Raw genomic sequence first — 11,749 nt, 5'->3', positions numbered from 1 at the left:
CCAGGCCACTGTCAGGAGCCCCAGGGTCTCAGTAGAAATTTCTCTCAACTTTCCCGGAGTGGAAACCTTGAAGAACCCGGAGTTGTGTATACACAGGTGGATCTCTAAATTTGAGGCAAAGCCTGGTCCACAGAGCTGGTTCCAGGACAGCCAGGGCTACAGAGTATGGAAACCTTGAGGGATGGGTGGCCTGGGATGTGCCCCAGCATAGCAAGCCCCTTTGGCTCACCGGGCAGATACAATTACTTCATAAGCCTGACCGGTTCTCTCCACACTGAGAGGAGAGCGCTGCCTCTCCAAAGCTGCCTCGGACTGCCACAGCACACGATGGCATCTTGTGCCCGAACTGAGATTTGCACACATATCACATAACACTATAATTATCTTTAAGTTTAAAAACCACAGGCCTAGCAGAAGGTCTGGGAGTCTGGGAGGTGCCCTCAAAGTGGGCAGTGCAACCCTCACTCCGGCTCACCTCTCTTGCCTCACTTCCCTGTGTCTTCCTGTTCTTTCCACTCTCGTATCCCACCAGACCATCGGCATCCTGTTACAGAGTTCTTCGAGCTTCTCCTCTAGCTGGATATTGCCGACTTTAGTGAAAAACCTGAACCTGGGACCCCCACCTCAGTGTCCTCTCCTAGCTATACAAACTGCTGGGTTATTTTTCTGGTAGGACTGTTGCACACTCATTTCTGCTCCAGACGTTTCTATGGTTCACCACTAGATGGCACCATCAGAATACTTCTACCTTGCTAACAATGGACTTCAATGTGTTCAAAAAGGTCCCATCTCGAGCCCTAAAATAGCAATGGTGTCCTGTCATACAAGGGACAGCAGTGCGATTGGAATGCCAAATGCCGTGCCTCTAGAATGGATGCTTTAAACACTTGCGTTTTGAAGTGTACAGAAAAGCAGTAATAAAAAGCTACTATAAACTGGATGTTGTGGTACACACCTTTAATCCCAGGAGGCAGAGGCAGGTGAAGCTCTGTGAGTTCGAGACAAGCCTAAACTACACAGAGTTCCAGGACAGTCAGGGCTACATAGTAAGACCCTGTCTTTAAAACTACTGGGGGTGGAGGTGGGGGTGGGGAGATGAGTGAGCAGTTAAGAGCTCCAGCTGCTTTTGCAGAAGACAGAGTGTGAGCCCCACCATTCACATGGTAGCTCACAGCCATTTATTTTAACTCCAGTTCAAGGGATCCGACACACTCTTCTAAGTTCCACAGGCACCAGGAAAACATTCATACACATAAAATAAGAAGTATACATAAAATAAGAAGTATAGCCGGGCAGTGGTGGCACATGTCTTTAATCCCAGCACTTGGGAGGCAGAGGCAGGTGGATTTCTGAGTTCGGGGCCAGCCTGGTCTACAGAGTGAGTTTCCAGGACAGCCAGAGCTATACAGAGAAAGCCCTGTCTCGAAAAACAAAAATAAAAAATAAAAATAAAAATAAAATGAGAATTATAAAGCCACTGAACACAGCTTAGGGACATACGTTCCTTAGGAACATGGCTTAGGTTTTAGAGTGCTTGCCTGGCTTGAACAATGTCCTGAGTTCAGTCCCTAACACTGTAGAAATCAGGTATGGTGAATGCCATGAATCTTAGCAGTTTGGGGGTTAGGGTATCAGAGGCTCAAGTCATCTTCAGCTACAAACCTAGTTCAAGGCTAGCCTGGGCTACATGAAACACCATCTGGGGAGGGGAGCCACTGGGTTCCCACGTTGCTGTGTGCAGTAAGCAGCTCTGGACCACTGTGTTCACTGATCCTTCTGTACCCACCCACCCCCAGTAACCAAACTAGACAGAGGTTTCTGGAGCTTTGATGGCTAAGAAGCACCAAGCCTTCAGCAAGTCTTTGCAAAGATTCAGCCCAAGTCTTTGCAAAGATAAGACCTGGTACCTTATCCTGATCAACTTTCTCTTCCCTCTGTCCCCCTTGTCTTGTCACTGTTGCTTGCTTTGTTGGTTTTGGGTGATGCTGGGTTTGGAACCAGGACACTGTGCATGCTACACTCCCTGCTCTTCTGGATCATAGAACTCAGATAACTTCCAACACATCTGGCTGTGTTTCAGGGGTATGCACACCTCCTGGCTCAGTTGGGTACTGTGTGGCCATGCTGCACATGTGTGTTTATTATGGACTCAATATGCTTTTCTGAGCCTTTTCTGTGTGTTTGCATATCAGGCACATGGTAGTCAGTGTCTTCGTATCAAGTTGGCTTTGGTAGAAGGTGTCCCTGTTACAGGTCATGTCACTGTGTCTTTGTCTGCTGTGAGGGTGTTTCACTAATGGAGCTGTAATGGTGTGGGGGGTGTCTCTCAATGTTTTTGTTGGGTGACAGTGGTGTGGATGTTGCAAGTTTAGACACAGCCTCCTGAGTGTGGTGAAGTGCTGGGTGTGTGCTGGCCTTTTGTCTAGTACAGTGGTGTGCATTACAGGGGACATGTTTGTCTCCTGTTTCTGTGTGTAATGGCTGTGTGTGGGATCAGAACTTGCCTCTTTTTTCATTGCACCATGAATTGTGTGCATGCATGCTTCAAGGAATTTGGTTTCCATGTGCCAGATAGCACATGTGATTCATATAATATGATATATGATATGATTCTTTCACCATGCCTGAAGTGCATGTGATGTAGGGTGTATTGTATTCCCATGTCTGTTAGATCTGCTGTGTATCCCCTGCCCTTCGTGTTCTGAGGGCTAACAGTCCTCTCTGCATTGCAGAGACTGTCTCGACATGTGTGTGGCAGGGTATGTGTCCCTTGGTCTGCATGTGCAGTGCCGTAGTACATCTGTGTTGGACGTGAAGGTCCATTTCTGTCTAGCAGATGGTGTGTCTAGGTGCCTCTGTGTGTCCCAGGGAATTCTGGAGCCATATGAGTATTTGACTCTTTTAATTTGGACGCAGTTATATGTAGGGTACATGCTGCTGTGTGTTTGTTCTGTGTTTCTGGGGCACTCTGATTTGTCACACACGTGTGCGTTTTGCATTGTGTTGGTTTTTCTGTGCATCTAGTGGCAAAGGTATGTGTGCCACAAGACAGCAACTGCTGGTGTGTGCACATGTATAAGCTGTCTGGCACAGCCTGGCCTCTCTGAGTGATGTGTACTACATCCTGCTGGAAACCAGACGGAGCCCAGGCCCCTCTCCAGTCACCACATTCCTTTGTGCTCTGTGTTACAAAAAAATATTTGCGTTTTCCACGACTCATAATTTTTCCTCCTCAATCACTACCAGATGTGAGCTCTGTGGTCCCCGTCCCCATGGCAACAGAGGTTCCAGCAGTCGTGGTTCTCTTTTGTGGCGCCTGCCCTGGGAGCTGGCACTAGTGCAAGCCCAGAGGGGGTGGGGAATACTGGGTGGTGAAAGACATTTAAGGGGAACTCTCCTAGGGGACAGGCGGCAGGGCTGCTTGATGATGGGGAGCACTGGTCTCTGTCCAGGAGGGGCCCACAGAGAGGCTCCTGCAGGTCATGCTTCCTGGATAGTGGGAGGAGAGGCTCCAGGACAGCACTGAGATATTCCTGAACTGCCCAGATCATACCAGTCCAGACTAGGGAGATGGAGGACCAGCATAAAGACTTGAGTGAGAAGCCATTGTGGCAGGATGGCTTGGTAAGGGCACAGAGTGGGCAAGAGTGGGGCCTAACAATGCTCCACTCTACACTGATTGTCCTGCCTCGGCCTCTGCTGCTTTCTGCCTGACACTGAGCCTGACTTCTGCCCCAGCAGCTAGTATGACTTGGTGCCTCAATGGATCAGAGGCCAATCAAACCACGAGACCACAGCAGGAAGGTGCCTTGCTGGCCAAGGGAAAGCATCTGGCACAGAGACAACAGGGCTGCCAACTACATGTTGCCCAGCCAGGCCAGCTTGAGGCACTGTGTCCATCAGCTGCTCCGGACGCCGTCTCTACTCTGGTGACTGAATCCCTGTATGGGACCAAATCTGTCCTTGAAGTAGTACCTGGCCAGAGAATAAGGCCCTGGGCTGCCAACATTGGGGATACTTGAAGATAGGAGGATGTTGGCAGAGTGAAATTTTAAGCTGGGCACAAGCAGATAGGAGAAAGTGCTGGAGAGCTGGCTCTGCAGCTAACAGCATGTTTTTTTTTTTTTTTAAATCGAATGCCCAGCATCCTTATGGCTTCACACTTGGAAAGCAAGGGCAGAAGTTCAAGATCATACCAGGCTGCAATATGAAGCCCTGTCTCAACAACCATAAAGAGACTAGAGATGGGAACAGAGTCTGCTAGAGGCAGGGGGCTAGAAGGAACCAAAACAGATGGCTTTCAGACACTGAGAAGGTCAGTAGGAACCCTGAGGTGCGGGCTCAGAAGGGTCAGTTAGGAGCCTGCTGGGAGAGGTGAAGGTGCTAGGGTGGGGTGGGACAGACAGAAACGGCTCCAGAGAAGGCCAGGCAAGCTGTCTTCCCTCTGCTCCCCTCCTGCAGCATGTGGAGATGAGATAGGAAGGTTTTCATTCAGGACATGGTACCTAAGGGAGCGAGCAGGCTCTGTGCAGTGACAGGCTGTTGTGAGGCCTGGCTGGAACCTGGGTCCACTGTCCGATGTCCCTTGCCCTCACCTCTGTCTCACCAGAACCGGTTCTGACCTCTGGATTCCCCCAGCTCAGATCCCTGCTTCTTCCAAGTGGCAGTTCAGGCACTGGTGGATTAGGCACACTTTTTACTTCGTTTCTGGAAACCCGCACCGGGAACTCCAAGGTTCCATTTAGCTGGAGGCGCCCAGAAGATGTCGCATATAGGTTCCATAAGAGGTCATCTTTGCTCCACAACCTTCTGCAGGAAGTAATTAGAGCGCTGGAAGTGGGGAGAAGCATTTTATTAAAGAAAGCTTTGGCCTGCTATGAGGAGCCCATCCAGAAGGTCCCAGATGGGATGAGAGATGCCCTGCCCAGGGCCTATAAATACATCTAAGGCCACCAGAGTAGGCCCTGGGGTTCCCCCGTGGGGTGATAGGAAGCCATCAAAACCAGCTTGATGGCTGAGGGACCAGGGCTGGTGTGGGTGGGAAGGGGACAAGCTAACATGGGCTGAGCCCCCTGCGAAGAAGAGACCAGCTCTTCTCCCCAGGTTCGGGCCAACCAGATACTCGGGAGCCCAGTTTATGGAAGCAACCTCTTTCTATCTTCAGAGAAAAAGACCCTTCAGCCATAGGCACCAGGCCTTGGCAAATGAGAGGTTGCCAAGAGGCAGAAGCGCTGCTGGCGTCGGCCAATGACAAGATGGCCCAGCCAAGAACACTCTTCTTGGCCAGTAAGAAGTCTGTAGACTCTCCAAGCCATGGCCAACGAGGCAGAGATTACTAGAAAAGCTCCACAACATCGCAAGTGGGAGCGGGTAGCCAGCTAAGTGTCTGCGAGGCCCGAGAGCAGATCCAACCAGGCCGGGGCTGCTTGAGCCTGGGCCAACCAGACACAGGCTCGGGCGGGCGCTGGGCTTTGGGGCCAATGAAATGCCTTCGCTGCGGCCGCGCGGGGAACCGGTGGTGAGAAAGCCTCCGGGGGGGACTGCGAGCCTAGGAAGCTCCGGGGGCCGTGCCCGCCCTGCTCGGCTCCCCCGCTGCCTCCCTGCTCTTCTTCCGAGGCGGTTTCTGGATGGGGGTCTTCTTCCGAGGGGTCTCGGGCGCAGGTGCGCTGGCCGCCGCCTTCTCGGACCCCGAGGCCTCGGTCGCCGAGGCCGCGCGGGCCGTCGAGGCGGGGAGCACGGAGCGTTTGGCCTTCTGCGGCGGCGGCGGCTTCTCGGCGCGGCCCAGGCTGCGAGTCTTGTCGCGCAGCTCGGCTGCCAGCATAGAGGCGGCCTCGGGCGCGCTGCGCGGGGGACCTCCCGCGTCCGTGGGCTCCGAGAGCCCCGGGCCGCGGCCGCGCGCTCGGGCGCGGGGCGGCGTGGGTGAAGTCGGGCCGGGGGCCTCCTCGGTCAGACCCGCGGGCTGCACCGACGAGTTGCTGGGGGTCCGTTTCCTCCCGCTAGGGCTCGGCGCAGCCTTGCGGCCAGCGGGCGGCGGCGACGGCGCAGAGGCAGCGGTGCTGTGCTTGCCGTGGATCCAGGACACCTTAGGCTTGGTGGCAGGGTCGGGTGGCGGCGGCTTCCTGCGCTCAGGCGATGGGGACAGTGACAAGCCCCCAGCTTCATTTCGGGTCCGGGCCGGCCGGGCCTCGCGCCGGGCCACACGCGCGTACAGCGCCCCGCTCTGCCCCTCCACGCTTGACGCGGAGCGCTCGCTGTCTGAGGATGCAGGGAGGACCGCTACCTCCTCCCCGGGCGTCGAGGTGCCCGTGGGCGCTAGGGACATAGCGGGCACCTCAGTGAGAGCGGCAGTCGCTTCCAGGTCTCGGCTCTCGGCAGTCGCCTCTAACAAAGGAATGACAAGCTAATCACAACATTCAATAGCGCTGGAGGAGCCATCCCCCACAAGTGACCCCGTCTCCTCTGCCGGAGGTCCAGCTGTCTCTGTACAGAACCTCAGCTTTGAAGCTGCAGGACTGTGGCCAACAAATCCTAGTTCTCAGCTTCTTGGTGCCCTCATCCCCACGGACCTCCAACAGAGATAGCAAGGGCATTTCGTTGTGCTAGAGGGCCGTCCATGCAGGGCCACACTCACCCTCGTGGGGCACACAGTACACAGGGCCTTCGTCTGTGGTGTCGAATGATGAGAAGGAGGCCCTGGAAGACCATGATGGAGAGGGCTGCTCCAGCCCTGAGGGTGGGTCCAGAAAACTGCAGTTGAGTGTGTTGTCTAGGTCATGATGGGCCACTGGGGGTGGGGGAAGAAAGTGAGGCAGGGTGCCAGGGACCCCCCTCCTTTTCCCAGTCTGTACCCTTAATTAGCTAACCATAAACAAAGTGGTCATGACACGCCCCTACAAAAAAAAAAAAAAAAAAAAAAAAAAAAACCTGCAGGCGGGATGTGACATTCAGCAGGGTCACATTAGATCAGGGCAGAAGAATGAGTAGCAGGCAAATGCAAAAAGGGAACCGTGAAGGACGCTGGAGAAGGGAGTTCCAAATGCTTGAAAAAGCCCAAGGAAGGAGCCTCACTGTGAGCTCAGCTAGCCTAGGCTACTCAGCTGGGTTCATGACAGCCTGGCTTACAGTATGAGATCCTGGCACAAACAAACAAAAACAAAAACAACAACAAAGAAAATGGGCTGGAGACATGGCTAAGGGCACTGGCTGTTCTTCCAGAAGTTCTGGATTTGATTCCTAGAACCCTCATGGTAGCTCACAACCATCTGTAACTCTAATTGCAGAGGATCTCATGCCTTCTTCTGACCTCCACAGACCCCAGGCACACAAGCGGTGCACACATACACGAAGGCAAAACACCCACACACTCAAAACGAGTAAATGAGGTTTTGAGGATATTTTTAAAATAAGGAAAAAGTGCAAGCCAAATGCGGTCAGCTAGGGAGCGGAAAGAGTCGACTACGTGTTGAGGAAAGACATGACACAGACTCTAGCACATGTGGCCTGAGAAGGCCACCAGGTTCTCCAGACAACTCTGGCCTCTGCCTGGTGGGACTTGGGGAACCCTGGAGCACTTCTGAATTCAAATGTTCAGGGGAGGACTGCTGCTGGGCTCAGGCTCTCCCAGCAGCCTTTGCATCAAGGTTCAGCCCTGACTGACTCCTGACTGACTCCTAGGAGTCATGCGGCTTATATGAACCAGAGCATTTCCAGCTGTCTCCTTCACCTCCTGAGACTGAGCGGACCCCCACCAATTTTCAGAAAGAACTTGCCTAAAGGGAGGGACCGCCCCCTTGCCTGTCATCACATTGACTGCCTACTAGAGACTCTGAAGTGGGATGGAGACCATCCTGCCCTTTTCTAGGAAGGGCTCTAGTAACAGCTGGGAACCAACCAAACTGCTGGTGTGGTAGACACACACACACACACACACACACACACACACACACAAACAGGTTCCCCTCCAGATCTGCATCACAATGTAGAGAGACCTAAGGTCAGGTGGCCTGCCAGACAATGACTCGTGTGTCCCCCAAGCCTCCTGCATAACCCCTAACATCTGCCCCGCATCTAGGACTCCTTCCTTTCTCTACAGCCTCACCACTAGCAACAGCCTCCCTTTCTTCTTCCAGGGGCACCTTGCCACTCCCACACACATTAAAACTCAAAGTCCCCCACTTCTGCATTGAACCTTTGCACCCCCGTTACACCATTTTCTAGAAGCCTCTTGTAGCGTATTTTCCCCGAGTCCCAGAGCCTATATTCTTACCTACGACTTTGGGCAGCTTCTGCCTGCGAAGCGGGATTCGGGGCAGCTTCATGCTGATGCGGCTGAAGCTTCCACAAAAGCGTTGAGGCGCCTTCTTCCTTCCAAGGGTGAGCTCCCTGCGGGGGCGGGGCCTGAGCGAAGGGGCGGGGCGGGACTGGGAGGGACGGTTCAAATTCGGTGGGAACGGAAAGGGGAGGCCCTGAGGAATAAAGGTCTGGGCCCTGCCTCAGGGGTGGGGTCTGGGATCGAGAAGCACAGTCGGTCACACAAAACGGGCTACCTAAACCAAGCGGTGGGTGGGGGCTGGCTTAGGGCCTCACCGGCGCGCCGAGTCCTTGCCCCGGCAGGCGCAGCAACAACCGAGCAGCGAGAGCAGCAGGCCGAGGAGCAGCGTGAGCAGCGCGCCGGCGCCCATCACACCTTTGCGCTGATTGGTCTCTGTGGGGAGCAGCGGCTCAGCGCAGGATCACGCACCCCACTCCATTCCCTGGCCCGACGTTCTTCACCCACTCACCCAGGTGGCAGGCACCGGTGACCGGGTCGCATGATTCCTCGTGACAGCTGCAGGCCTGGGCGCAGTCCACGCCGTGGAGCCCGGCCGGGCAAGTTACATTACAGCTGCAAAGTTTGGGAGTCCAGAATGCCTCCTATCCTTGCACGGGTCGCCATTGCTGGCTGGTCCCGGGCACCATAACCAAGGCTCTGACTCCATCCTCTAGAGACTGAAGCCCACCCCCACCTGCGGGCGGGCACTTACTTGATAATCACAGTTCAGAAGTGAATGTGTGTGATTTTTACAGGAGGGAGTCTGAAGTAATGAAGCATGATTACTAGGGGCTGATTATTGAATGAGTGGAAAATGGAGATCCCAGTCCAAACTACTGAGTCGCTCTGTACACGTAAGGATGCCACTTGACTAGATTAGGTCGGAGGGCAGGCTCCAAATCAGATAGGGCTCCAAAGTGCTTGCTGACACTCCCTACTGCAGAGTCCCTGCGGTCTATCTGGAGGCCCCAGTATCAGGTACATATTCCCTATCCCGCTCCAGGTCCCCACTCACTGAGGTCCGTGAACACCAGGGCTGCAAAGGCAGCGCCCGGACTGGAAGTCACAGTGGCCGCTGCCGCAGTCAGAACACACGAAGGCACAATCCTCACCGTAAGTTCCATTACTGCACTTAGTCTCGCACCTTGGTATCAAGAGAGGAGTCATGAGCTGAAATGTAAGCCAAAGACCAAGAGGCCTACAGAGCCCACCGTGCAGAGACTGCATAGGAGCCAGGCCTAGAGAGGCGGTGGCCTGGGCCGAAGCAGGCACGGGCTGCTCACCGGTCGCCGATCCAGCCCGCATTGCAGTGCGTACACTTGCCGGTGACATGGTTGCAGGCATGCCCGTCGCGGCAGGGTGGACAGCGGTGGCCACAACCCTCGCCGTAGAAACCGGTGGCGCAGGGTTGGTCACATTTGGTTCCGTTCCAGCCGGGCTCGCAGGTCAGACAGCGGCCTTCGACTACCGTGCACGGCTGCTGGCCTTTGCATTGGCCACACCTACGGAAGGGTCAGGAAGCTGGGCCGGATGGAGCTCCGCTTCACCCTTCCATCTTCCCACCACAAGGCCCGCAACGCTTACCGACGGCGACAGCCCGGGCCGTAGAATCCAGCGGGGCATGGCTCGCGACAATACTTGCCCCGGTAGCCAGGATCGCAGGTACACGTGCCGTCCACCGGGTGGCAGCGACCGTGAGAGCACTGGCAATAGCGATCACAGCGGGCGCCGAACATGCGTTCGCGACACTGGCAGCGGCCGCTCTGCTGCTCGCAGGGCGACGAGTTGCAGGCGCACTGGTTGTTGCAGCTGCGGCCCCACCAGCCTACGTGGCACAGGCAGGCGCCTGTCTGTGGATCGCACCGCGAAGTAGCGCTGCAATAGCAAGCGCTAGCGCATTGCGCACCCCACCAGCCCGGCTCGCACCGGCACGCGCCGTTCCGCGGGTGGCACGTGCCATGCTGGCACTGGCAAGCATGCTCGCAGCGCGCACCCCAGCGGCGCGCGTGACACGTACACTGTCCGGTCACGTCCTCGCACTGTCCGTGCGGGTGGCAACTGCACCTCTCCTTGCAGTCAGGGCCCCAGAACTGGCGCGGGCACTCTGCAAGAACCAGGTGAGAGGTTGAGTCCTTAGCCTGATACATCCCATCCTTAGCTCCACCATATCCAGTCCCCAAGCCTACCCAGGCTAATCTGCCTCCCTGCCTAATTTCTCTATTTCTTTCCGCCAAACTGTCCAACACCCAACCTCAATTCGCCCCACACTCACTAGTGTCGCAGTTGGCACCGAAGTAGCCATGTCGGCAGCGGCACTCGCCTGGCCGCACGCACACCTCGTTTTCTGAGCACGTGGAATTGCCTTCGCACAACGCTGTAAAGGAGATGGGCTGAGCTGCAGCACATGATCTTCCCACCTCTGCACTGGACCCGCCTGCCCAGGACCCCAAAATGCCCCACTCACCGATTCCACACTCATCCCCCAGCTGCCTCCAGCCAGCGCAACACGTGAGCACCTGGGAACTTCAAGCAGAGGAGGGCCATCTGAGCTTGACACCCTTTCACCCCACCCACCCCCATTCCTTCCCCAGTCTTCAGGGTGTCCAGCCTGAGGGAGGTGGTGGATACCCAAGCCTGAAGCCTGTCAGACAGTGGTAAGTGAGGGGTCTGTGAGTGAGAAAGGCTCAGGTCTCTGCCGCCAGAAGTGCATACCTTCTGGTCTGCATACCTGGCAAAGAGCCAGCCTCCAAGAATTGTCACCTACAGGGACTCCAGCTCCTCCATCCCACCAGCCACAGGCTAAGAAATAGGAAGGGGCAGCAGTGAACCAGGAGCACGGAGCCACCTGACTCTCATGACCTCTGAGACAGGTCTAACAAACACATCTTTTAGGACTAGCAGCCTAGCAAGGGTGTCAGGGATCCAAATGGTGACATGGCTGTGACAGCACCACTGCCAGGTGGTCCCAAAGGGCGCCTGGATACCCATGGTGGGGGTGTCTAAAACCCAGGGTGGAAGAGCATCTGAGAGGTATTGGATGGAGGCAAGTGTAGACCCTGCATAGTTCCTCTGGAGGCAGGCACCTGGGCACCCTTGTTGTAGGCTAGGGAAACCACACATGGGAGCCTTCCCGGGATATAAAGAAAGTAAACTGAGGCCCAGTGCTTTCCAGGGGCAGGGAGGGTGGAGTAGCTACTTGTATTCAATGTTTTATTTAGGTTTCTTTGACCTTACAATATACATGAAATGTCAGTTTTTCAGAGGACTCTGCTGGGGAGGAAACCTGGACTAGACTTCAGGGGCAGTTTCTCACTGCAGCATCTCAGGGGGTGGGTACAGCCTGGGAAGGCCTTGGGTTGTGAAGCCTGGGGACTGAGGGAGAGTGGGGAGCGGGTGTGTGTGTGTGTGTGTGTGTGTGTGTGTGTGTGTGTGTGTGTG

At 55.3% G+C, this 11,749-nt stretch overlaps 1 protein-coding gene across 1 annotated transcript in view; it reads right to left on the bottom strand.

The window, feature by feature from the left end:
* Window positions 1–4,837: 4,837 nt before the first annotated feature.
* Window positions 4,838–11,749, bottom strand: part of Scarf2 (scavenger receptor class F member 2) — an 11,158-nt gene continuing 4,246 nt past the window's right edge. Inside the window, exons 2-11 of the mRNA XM_021209659.1 lie at window positions 10,776–10,834; window positions 10,584–10,685; window positions 9,896–10,415; window positions 9,595–9,813; window positions 9,327–9,455; window positions 8,781–8,884; window positions 8,587–8,704; window positions 8,267–8,382; window positions 6,632–6,784; window positions 4,838–6,381 (exon numbers count right to left, since the gene is read on the bottom strand). Coding sequence (XP_021065318.1) covers window positions 5,549–6,381; window positions 6,632–6,784; window positions 8,267–8,382; window positions 8,587–8,704; window positions 8,781–8,884; window positions 9,327–9,455; window positions 9,595–9,813; window positions 9,896–10,415; window positions 10,584–10,685; window positions 10,776–10,834 — 2,353 coding nt within the window. The 3' untranslated portion in view covers window positions 4,838–5,548. The remainder of the gene's footprint in view (window positions 6,382–6,631; window positions 6,785–8,266; window positions 8,383–8,586; window positions 8,705–8,780; window positions 8,885–9,326; window positions 9,456–9,594; window positions 9,814–9,895; window positions 10,416–10,583; window positions 10,686–10,775; window positions 10,835–11,749) is intronic.

Source organism: Mus pahari, chromosome 12, assembly GCF_900095145.1.
Source record: "Mus pahari chromosome 12, PAHARI_EIJ_v1.1, whole genome shotgun sequence".
Taxonomy (NCBI): domain Eukaryota; kingdom Metazoa; phylum Chordata; class Mammalia; order Rodentia; family Muridae; genus Mus; species Mus pahari.
This window is presented reverse-complemented; position numbering and strand designations above follow the sequence as displayed.